General features: G+C 35.3%; 1 protein-coding gene and 1 pseudogene across 2 annotated transcripts in view; one reads left to right on the top strand and one right to left on the bottom strand.

Moving 5' to 3' along the window:
* Positions 1-3,508, top strand: part of LOC127964180 (glycerol-3-phosphate acyltransferase 2, mitochondrial-like) — a 60,892-nt pseudogene extending 57,384 nt beyond the window's left edge.
* A 2,040-nt stretch (positions 3,509-5,548) lies between these two features.
* The window catches only part of LOC127964015 (fumarylacetoacetate hydrolase domain-containing protein 2), a 170,260-nt gene continuing 163,873 nt past the window's right edge, over positions 5,549-11,935 (bottom strand). For both annotated transcript variants that reach the window (XM_052564157.1, XM_052564156.1), the window contains exons 7-8: positions 6,822-6,909; positions 5,549-5,748 (exon numbers count right to left, since the gene is read on the bottom strand). In XM_052564157.1, coding sequence (XP_052420117.1) covers positions 5,686-5,748; positions 6,822-6,909 — 151 coding nt within the window. In that variant the 3' untranslated portion in view covers positions 5,549-5,685. The remainder of the gene's footprint in view (positions 5,749-6,821; positions 6,910-11,935) is intronic.

Consider the following 11,935-nt stretch of genomic DNA (forward strand, 5'->3'; position numbering starts at 1 on the left):
ATGATCATTTTGCAGCTTGTTTGTATGTGCCTTTAGTGATGTGAACTTGTTGTCTGTGTGTGTACATAGGTTCAAAAGGATACACCAGTTTGTGACTTCATGAAGAGGCAAGGTGTGTTATCATGAGCTGTTTCAGACAATCCTGACCAGAGCAGCGATTCAGACTGTGAGGAACCAGACGCACGCTCTTATAAGGTACACAAACCCACACACAGATTTAATAAAATCTAGAAAGTTATCATTCAGAAACTTTTGTTTATACATTCAGATTGTTTTTGGATTTTATAATCATATGTTCAGAGTACTCACAATCTTTTTGTACACTTTGAATACAGAGTTCTGGCGTATGCAGAAACGCACACAAACACTAACATGTAAACCTCAGACACTGAGAGAAAAGAAAGGCTTAAAATTAAGACAGACAATTCAGAAATGCTGCACTTGAATTCTGGTGTCTGTCTGTATGTTGCGCAGTATTCAGCACAAAGAGAACAGGAAGGGAATGTCAATGGCATGAGTTTGCAGGAGAGAAGCTGCTGTATTGTCTTCCCTTGCATCAGAACCTCAAGCAAACATGTACAATGGCTTTTTTTCCTTGAGGTTGGAACACTTTATTACAATTAATTTATTTGTTGATGTATACATTTTATATTTGTATTATATGTATGTAAAATATAAATAATTATAAATTAAACAAATAATAGATGTTATAGAAACCTGAAAATAATACATATTAAGAACAGAAAATCCTGTAATATGTAGCTTTTAAGTTGGTAAACTATTTCACTGATGAAATGGTCAGAGCAGCACTGACAACACGTGTATGTTTCTGTGTGTCCTTACTGTTGTGTGTGTGTCCATTTGTATTGGAGAGCGAGCATAAGAAAGAGTAATAAAATGTAATTTTGTGGCAAAAACATGGACATAATGAACCATTTTTATCTGGTTGTTTGCTGTATTTATTTGCTTGGTCATTGTTGTTGTGGGTTTTGGTATTTGCTGCTATAAGGCTGTAAGAACTTACCTGAAATTGTTTGGTGAAATGTTATAGACATGTAATTCAGTAAAGATCTGCATTTCACTGTGTGATTCCCTGAAGATAATTGCACACCTTTGAACGTTCAACAGCCAATCAGTGCTGTAGTATAATGACTAAATATATACCATTCCAAACATTGGGGTCGGTAAGATTATTTTATGTTTTTGGTCAGTGTTTATGCTCACCAAGCAGTATAATTAAAATGTATTCCTGTAATGCTAAGCTGAATTTCCAGCATCATTACTCCAGTCTTCAGTGTCACATGATCCTTCAGAAATCATTCTGATATGCTGCTCTTTTCTGCTCAAGACACAATTATATCACTGTTGAAAACAGTTATGCTGCTTAGTATTTTACAAATGATGACAACTGAAGCAATCAAACCAACAAAATGTTTCTTAGAAAAATGTAAAATGTTATTTTTGAGGAATATTTGCTGATTGAATAGAATAATTGAAGTCTATGAATATGCCCAAACAACATCTGTTACCTTACTAATAACCTTTGCTCTTTTCCACTGTCCTCTAACTTTCTGCTGTCTTTTTTCTCTCTCTCTGCTTTCTAGTTGAGTCAGCCGTCTCTGTGCCCGGAGCTGCTGTTCTTTCTCTGTAGTTTACTGAGTATCCGGCTGAGAGCTCTGTGCTGGGCACCAGAAAGCCTCCATTACCTCCCCTCACCTATCACAGGTTAGCACACACACACACACAAACTCTGACCTCTGGCCAAACAATGCTGTTGCCATGTGTGATGATGAGTAAGTGCTTTGGCAGCATTGCTGTCACTATTCACACAGAGTGTGAACAACTAAGTGTTTATAACCTAAAAAAATGTTTATGCTAGAGAGAGACTGTTTGAGCCAACTACATGCACACTTGAAGAACCGAGCTCAACTGGATAAAGCACATTACGGTAGGACATAAAAACACATTTTTCATTATCCACTCACCACTTTAGCGCTGAATGATTTTCCAAGAGTTTACATCTTAGATCCACATTGAGATCTGTTTTAAATAGAGAACATCCATCTCGACTGATCCAATCACAAGTGGTCAGCATAGGCAATAAAAACAGATCAGACAAAAACCTGACAGGGCCTGACAGGCAGTTGGGAGATGAGTACATCCAGTCCCCCAAGAAACTGAATCAAGTAAACATGTTTTCCTCTTTGCTTTTGCAACATGGCACTCTTTAAGGGAAGTGATTGGTATACACCATTGAAGCAGATGCTGTTTTGTGTTCGTTGCAAAAACAATTTGATCAACAGAGTCAGCTTTCACTGTAAGGTTTTCACATTTTGTGTCATTTCGTCACAATTCACCAGTGCATAATCAAAATATGTGTTTCCTTAAATGGAAAAGAAAGGATTATGCAATGGATATGTAGTAACAGAAATAATTTAATGGTTTTTTTTTTTTTTTGCTTGTTTTTTTTATTTCCATCCCTACCTAGAAATCCTATCAAAAATGTTCATTTGAGACATGTTACCACCTTGTGATCGGATCACTAAACAGATCCCCAGTAGCTTCTTTTATATGTATACAGATAATCTAGTAACTGAATTAACGGCTCAGTCGGACTGAAGAATTGAATAAAACTTCGACCAGGTTCAAAGGGATGGCATGTAGACCACAGTCAACAGGAAATATTTAACAATGTTAATGCTTGAATTTTCTCAGTTGGAGTAAAAAATACTTGCCCTAATGCTTATGCTTACATATTCTTTACATTGTACGAATGCGCATATATTTATTTCAAAATGTGAATCGGATGGCAACGTTAAGGTTTTGAGCATAAATGAAGTCGTTTTAACCATAACACGGCCTATATAGTTGCTGACAGCCTCACTTCAGCTGCTGATGCTTTATCTTTAATGCATTATTAATCCCGCTGGATTTCTGTGTTACTGAGTAATCTTACTCTGCTGAAGACTAGAGCATTGATGTTTTATAAGAGAGTTGCTGCACACCAAATTGTGTTCCAGCATTATTAAATAATACTTCAGTACAGAAGCCCTGTATATTGCTTCTTTGTCCTCTTTTGTATGTCGCTTTTGATAAAAGTGTCTGCTAAATGACTAAATGCAAATGTATATTTGATGCGTTTCTGTGAATCTTCTGTAGAGATCTCATCTATCGACTTGGTGAGAATGGTGCCTTCGTACCTTCATTGATCTTGGGGTAAGTGATTCTGTACATCCTGTTTTATTATTATATATAGAAGCTGTATATAAAAGTGCAAGGCCAGATAAAGGGAGGACAGTAAAGTGTAACAATATGTAGCAGGTGTTGTAATAAAGTATAAATAATTTGGCCTCTGGAGACTAAACAGCATTTCTCTGTTCCTGTGCTTTAGGTGTTGATTGAGGACGGGCAGAGAGAAGATGTGTATCTAGATATCGGCCCTCTCTTCTCTGTGTGCGCTCACAAAGAGAAACTCTTGCAGTTTTTCAAACAGTTCATGTATAACTGAAAGAGAAAAGTACATGTTTTGAAGAGAAGTCAGTCTCAGCTGGGAATGATAACCGTAAGCACTTCTGAAATTCCTCTTCAGTTTTTCAGTGTTGTGTAAATCATTAATTATGAATGCTTTTCTGTGTTTATACATCTGTTTTGCTGAGAGCACTTGCTTTTAAAAAACAATGTGATGCCGAGGTTGCTTTTTTTGTTAGGTTTTGTTGTTGAGAGCCCAGAATTGGTTTGGTTATTGGTTGGATGATGACTATTCCGATAGTTAGATAATGTTCTCTTCTTTATAAAGAGCAGATAATTTTTTTTTTTTTTTTTTTGATTGTTTCGTTTATTATTATTCTTTTGTTTAACTGTAATGAAAATGTAATGGGCTTGGTTCAGTACACAAGTGTCTGATAACTGACCCAGTTGCAGTGTTTATGTCATGGTTTGATTTATAGTTTAGCCACACAGCACAGCATATGAATGTCCATATATATGCAAACATTCTGCATTACCTAAAACATTAAGATGAATTATCACATACATTTCCGTACTTTGCATATTCTGCTTCCATTAGCACAAACACTGAACACCGAAGTACCATTTAACTGATTAAGACATGGAACAAAAGAGGCCTTGCTTTTGGCCTTGTTCTTAGTTAAAAAAAAAAAAAAAAATAACAGTTGCACTTTAAAATGAATATAAGATAATCACTAAATGTGCATAAATGTATCTACTGTAAATTTAATAATTTACAAATATATATATATATATATATATATATATATATATATATATATATATATATATATATATATATATATAAGAACAGACTAATACTTAATATAAATAAAAAAAATAAGAGTAATATGGCAATATGATGAGAGTAAAATGATCATTAAAAATCAATGTCATTTTCAAAGCTTCAAGAATTTTAGTTAACTTGTGAGGAAATGTCAACTCCTTAAAAACTGCTCTGTAAAAAATGATGGGTAATAATCATGACAGATGCTACAGAGACAGGCACTGCACTATCACTCCCTGGAAATGACTCAAGCTCTATATATACCCATCGCTTGACAGTCCCATATATAAACACCCAATCATGCAACATGAGAACAGTTCCTGAGTAAATGTGCATTTACACACAACCATCATTCTTGAGTGAAACACAAAGCGTAACGGACGGCTGCTGCTTGTAGCGGAAAAGTGCTGAATAAGCTCTCTAGAGACACCCAGACAATCGACCCACAGGCTAGATGAGCGTGAAAGCTGGAGATGGGAAAAGAATGGGGTGATTAACAAGAAACAAGATGTGCTGAGAAATAACAGTTGGCCGCTGCACTCAAGGTTTCACTTGATTAAAACTTTTCTTCAAAAATCACTTCGTTTTAAGGTTGGCATGACATGGAAATCCGCCCTATCTATTTTTTGAACGCATCTTAAAGATCTTGTTGTGACCCATTCATCCATGTTTTTTATCTCTTCTTTTATATACGCCAGATTTCTCCAATCATTTAGTCTGCTTAAACCCTGCTCTTTTCTTCCATGTGACTGAAACTTTAGCTTCCATTAGTTTTCGAGTGGTCACTGATCCAATCACTGACCAATGAATCTGAGTTTCATGCATCTTCCAATGGATCTGTTACATACTTATACATGTCACAGTATGCTAGAAAACATCTGTTGCTGGTTGTTTTCATCAAAACTTTAGGATACTTTGAAAAAATGCTAGAATTTCTGCTCATACCTTTTGACCAACTTAAAAAAAATGTTTTTAATTTTTATTAATTTGAATGGTTTTTCCAAATGCAAGAATCCGAATCCTGCTTATTGTATAGTCGCCTTATTTTGAATGACAATGTAATTTAGCACAAAAATGCATTTGTTTCTGGGAACAAAACCTATTTATCTGAAGCTGAGAATAGATAAAATGGACAAGAAATAATGAAAGCTACCAGAAACAGGTCAGTAATGCCCTCTACTGGAACCCTGGGCATGAAAACCCCAGTTTGAAACCAAATGGTGAAAAACTGTGTTAATGAGAATAAAAGGCAGCTTTTTCTTTTCAAATTGGCCCAGAGCATAATGTTTCTTTTATTTTCTTCAGTTAAAAAAGAATCCATGTTTTATGATGTCGATATGAAATAATTATAAATGCAGTAGTGGCACTTCAATCAATGTAGGATCTTCGTGTTACACGACTGTGTTCCGTATCGACCCGATCTCGTCAATCTGACACTCCACAACATCTCCCCTCTGAAACACATTAAAACAATACACTGACCTTCAGAAATATAACGCAAATACAAAATGTTAAAATAATATCTGCTGCATTATGAAAAGGATAAAACACTTTAATACTCTACTCTTGAGAACTATTTGATAGGAAATAGGCTGCTAATGTACATGTTATACATTAATATAATATTTGAGGAAATGGAGTTTCTGTAAACGGATCCTCAAACATTTTAAAGACATGCTTACATGTTTGTGTGTAAATCTCGGCAGACTAGATTAATTTAAATGTGATAGTACATATTTTTAGCCACTCATAAGTGTCAAAATGCAAGGAACTAACACTTTTATTGTGTGTAAATTGCATTTATAATCACCCAGGATTAATGTCAGTTATTATCTAACAAGCTCATATTCGGTGTGAATGATGTGGTGTGGCAACTGCTTTAATTAAATTTTTTAACCACTAAAGTAATAGTTATATAAAGTAGCTTTAGTAATAATATAACATCTTACATAATATAATCTTTAAATACTTTATACAAACAATTTTATAAATGCAATTATTTTCTCTCATCAGTTACTTTTTTGATATTCGAAATAGTCACTGCAAAGACTGACTGTGTTTTCTTAATGGTTTGTAGTTCATTATATCTCATTGGATCGCTGTGGGTAACTGGCAAAACCTGGAAGAACAGCTGTACAGTCAGTAATTGCATCTTTGCACTGATTTGTTCGGCCCTGTGATTCCCTCTGTAAATCAGCATGAATTGCTGTCAGTCCTGTTGATGCCAATTAGAAAGCTTAAATATTGAAGCCAGGGGCTGTTAAATGAGCCTCTGTTCTTTTGAAACTTTTGTTTTGTGTGAAAACACACATCGCAACGGCGTCAGTAAGAGCATTCTAGCTGTGTTGTTCTGTGTTTCAGCTGTTCTGTCAGTGACACTTTTCAGATTTCATCTGCTGATCAAAACACAGGTTTGAGGAAAGGCTTTAAGCGGGTGTTAACAGTCTGCTAGGTGCAGTGATTGTGGGTCGTCACGCTAACCCAGCCATGTTGAAATCTGCATTGATTTTCCTATAGAAGAGCTCACCTTTAAATACACAGGTGGATTTCTGAACACCCCCACACCTGGAGGCGTCCCAGTCAAAAACACATCACCAGGACAAAGAGTCACAAACCTGCACAAAAACACCAATTTGAGAAGGAAGTGTATCAAATTTAATACATATTACATGCACTACAAGTCAAAAGTTTTTAAACGGTAAGATTTTTTAATGTTTTTAAAGACATCTCATCTGCTCACCAAACCTGCATTTATTTGATCCAAAATACAGCAAAAGCAGTAATATTGTGGAATATATTTTAATATTTAAAATACCTGCTCTCTATTTGAATATATTTAGGGCCCGAGCACCGAGGTGCGAGGACCCTCTTGTATCTGCTTTGTTTATTATTAGGGCCCGAGCACCGATGGTGTGAGGACCCTCTTGGAATTGCTCCGTTTATTATTATTATTATTATTATTATTATTATTATTATTATTATTAGGGCCCGAGCACCGATGGTGTGAGGACCCTATTGGAATTGCTTCGTTTATTAGGGCCCGAGCACCGATGGTGTGAGGACCCTATTGGAATTGCTCCGTTTATTATTAGGGCCCGAGCACCGATGGTGTGAGGACCCTCTTGGAATTGCTCCGTTTATTATTATTAGGGCTCAAGCCTGGAGGGCGAGAGCCCTATTGTTTTCCTTAGGATTATTTGTTATTATTAGGGCCCGAGCACCGATGGTGTGAGGACCCTCTTGGAATTGCTCCGTTTATTATTATTATTATTATTAGGGCCCGAGCACCGATGGTGTGAGGACCCTCTTGGAATTGCTCCGTTTATTAGGGCCCGAGCACCGATGGTGTGAGGACCCTCTTGGAATTGCTCCGTTTATTATTATTATTATTATTAGGGCTCAAGCCCAAAGGGCGAGAGGCCTATTGTTTTCCTTAGGATTATTTTTTATTATTATTATTATTATTATTTTTTTCCAACGTCTCGGGGGCTTTTGGGGCCCTTAACGTGCTTAAAAAGTCTTGAAAATTGGCACACACATTGGAACCTGCGGCCATTAGGGCCGGGCAGAGACTGATACACGGGCGTGGCACAGGGGCTCTACAGCGCCCCCTGGAATATGGAGGGCCATATATCATACATTCTTGCTCGTAGACGTATGAAACTCGGTACACATATAAATCTCATCAATCCAAACAACTTTCGTATTGCATATCATAGGCTCCGCCCAACAGGAAGTTGGCTATTTAGGGTTTAGTATTCAAATTTTTCGTCAAAGTTGTGGGGGCTTTGGGGGTCCTTAACATACTCAAAAACTCTTGAAAATTTGCGCACACTTTGGAATCTGTGGCCTTTAGGAGCCTGCAGAGGCTGGGACCCGGGCGTGGCACAGGGGCTCTATGGCGCCCCCTGGAACACAGTCAGAAATGTTGATGTATAGCTCACACATACTTGCACATATTCATATGAAACTCAGTACACATATAGATCTCATCGTGCCGAACAACTTTCATATTGCATGTCATAGGCTCCACCCAACAGGAAGTCAGCTATTTAGAGTTATGTAAAAAGCGCATGCTCTGGAATTTGAAATACTTGTCATAGGTTTTTTTCTCGATTGCCGCCAAACTCGGTCAACATGATCTCAAGACACTGGGGATGAAAAATTGCCAGGGGATTTTTGATATCTCGAACGGTTTGCTCGTGGCGAGGCGTTGAAATTATGGTGAGAAATGAGAAACAGGAAGTGTCTAATACCATCCACATACAGTTCCTGATTTTAATCAAACTTCATCAGATTATTCGTTGTATGATGTCGATCGCATATATGTGACTATTAGGAGTCAAAGTTATAGCGCCACCAACTGGCAGAAGGAAGTGTGTCATTTTCAAAATGATTTGAATTCAGCATCTTATTATTACTCGATTTGCTTCAAACTTCATCAGAATAATGTTAAAACACAGCCGATATAAATCTGCAAGGGGGATATTGATATCTAAAAAATTGTTGGCGTGGCAACATGTCAAACTGGAATACTTCTCAGGTGATTTTGAGGCAAATAACATACTTAGAATTTCACAAAACTCTGAACACACATCAGTATTTCTGATAGGAACTTAAATTGTGAATGGATTTTGGATAGCTTAAATGGTTTTGCCGTGGTGATTTTTTGAAATTACCTTACAAAGGGAATCATTATTGTATTTTTAAAATGCAGCTTCCAAACACGTCAAAGAATTTTTTCATACAGATGAAAAAGTCATTCTGAGGAAATATGCATAGTTTCAAGACTTTACAACACTGTATGGATAACAGAAAATTAAAAAACTGTCAGACATCTCATCTCACTCTGTCCCTCTGTTTGAGTATATGTGCTTCAGACTTCCATTGTCTGAGAGAAATTGCGCCCCTACAGGTGCAATTACCGGACTTTTACTTTCACTTTTAAATCGGTTAAAAATACAAATAAATACTTAGATTTAATTCACACTGACAAGCTAAACCAACATATCTGATTATTACCGGTTCAGGGCTCATGGATAAATTATTTCTGGCCAGAGATACGTGAGAAATAGGAGAGATGAATCACCGCTGTGATCACGAGAGTCTGGAGTAAAGAGCTCAGAAAAAACTAATTTATTCCTGTTTTATAGCTTTTAAAAATAAATTATTACAGCGATATCACACAATCAACCAATTAGAACACACCAAGAGCTAAATTCAGATGTTTTTGAACTGTTTGTGTGAAAATGAAATATTTGTGGCTGCCTATCTGAAATCACGCCTCCGATCAGCGCTTACAGTGTCGAGCTCAAAACAAACGAATTTATTCTTGTTTAAGAGCTTTTTTAAATAAAACATTACCACAAATGCACACAATAAACCCATTGTAACACATCAAGAGCTAAATGCAGGTGTTTGTGACCCGTTTAAGTGTGCAAGACTATTTGAAAGCGCGACTGGCAGAATAACATATATCTCTCGAGCTGCAGGATTCTGTATTTCGTCGTACGAACGAACACATCACGGACAAGATTATTTCAAAACACATAACAGCTTGGCGACTATAAACGAAAACAGCCACGTGAACATAAACTGTTGAGAAATATATCTGAAGTGGATCTACTGGATTTTAATATTAAGTGACCGCATATACCAGCTGCTTCTGTCTTCAATTTTAATCTATATAAAAAATGAAATTCATTCATCTTGGCTGCTTTTTTAATGTGTGTACGTATTTATTTATTTATTTATTATTTTGCTCTAACAAGAATTAATCTATATTTAATTAAATCAATTACATTTTATTTTACATTTGATTTGTCCATATCTGCATCTAAACGCCTAAAAACCTAAAACATGCTCTATTATACTATTGTTAGCAATTTCTTTATCGTCCAATTTATCTGGTGTACACACTTTTATTTTCATAATAAACTTGTTTGTTAGATTATACACAGTTACAGTGGTCTATAATAAATATTAACAGGTTTTATTCAAGCTGTTTAGAATGATTGCAGTAGGCTATTTTTTTTTAATGTAAATCCAAAAAAAAAAAAAAAAACATTGGAAAACAATGACTGTTGTACTTTTTTATACATTTTGTATAATTTCATAGTTTATGCATTATAGTTATAAAACAAATAAATGTAGCCACTCACATAGAAATCTTAGGCCTTATCCTTTTCTGACAGTTTTAGGGATTTTTAAAAATCCTAAAAAACCTTATTTGTGCTGCAAATAATAATTTCAAACTCAAAAAGTAAATAGTCAGTTCATGCTTTATAAAGCCTTGTCCCAATATTAATAGTCAGTAGTAAGCAGTTTATAAATACAGCTATAAATAGCTTGTTTTTGGTTTATAAGCACATTTATTAAAAAGGAGAGTAAAGGATCAGTTATCTTCCTATGAAAAATAAAAGATAAAAATAAACAAACAACAACACAGATTGATACAGAACAGAAAAATAAATTTTATTGTGGATTTATGATAAAATCAACCTGTAAATGAATTCATACTCCTCCTCATACTACTCCATACTCCTTTTTCAACATGATGCCAATATACTGAGATGTTAAATTGTGAATGGGTTTAGGATAGCTTAAATGGTGTTGCCATAGAGATTTATTAATGTAACATAAAAAAATACAATAGTTATTTTACTATATCTTTAAAATTTTTCATTCTAACTCTTCATAATTTTTTATATAAGTAGAAGTCCCCATTTGAAGGAAGCACAGTAAGTTTCATAGCTTTTTCATTTTCAAGAGCCAGCCTAAAATTAAAACTATCATAACTTATAAATCAAGCTTGCAATTCTTAGTACCAATAATGGTCACCAGAGGGAGCTATAGGATTACTTTTAAATAATTATTGTAGAAACGAGTATGATTTAAATAATTTATAGAAATCTTTCAAATAAAATATGTATTTTAGGAATTTTACTGATAAAATGACCCTCACTTAATTAGAATAACAAGCTGAAGTATTGTGAACTGTATATTAAGAATAATTCTTTATAGGCTTTATGGACAGATACGTTTTGAGTGACTCTTGAAGGATCAGCACCACATCCTCTTTTACCACTGTTTAAAGAACTAATCTTACAGAACAGGTGTGAATGAATTTTGGATAGCTTGAATGGTTTTGTTGTGGTGATTTTTTGAAATAATAGTAAAAAAGGAACCAGTAAATGTCTTTTTATTTTTTTTAAAGTGCAGCTTCTAAACACTTTTAAAAAAATGTACACATAAAAGACAAGTCATTCTGAGGCATATTTCCTCAGAATGACTGGTCTCATGACAATAGTTTCATGACTATACAACACTATATGGATGATAGAAAATAAAAAAACTATCATACATCTAATGTCACTCAGTCCCACTGTCACTGTGGGTAGTGTGTGTGTGTGTTTGTGTGTGTGTTAAGTGAATTAGGTGTGAAACTATCAGGGAGCATTTAGTCTCCAGCGCCAACATTTTACAGAACTGCCACTTTCCTGGAGTCTCCAGAATTACTCGGTGTCCGGCTCTGAGAGACTTAAGATCCCAAAAAATGATTTAATTAGAATACCATGAAATATTGTGAAATACTATATATTAAGGCTTTATATATAGGCTTTATGAACAGATTAGAGTGAC

Source organism: Carassius gibelio, chromosome B8 (genome assembly GCF_023724105.1).
Source record: "Carassius gibelio isolate Cgi1373 ecotype wild population from Czech Republic chromosome B8, carGib1.2-hapl.c, whole genome shotgun sequence".
NCBI lineage: Eukaryota > Metazoa > Chordata > Actinopteri > Cypriniformes > Cyprinidae > Carassius > Carassius gibelio.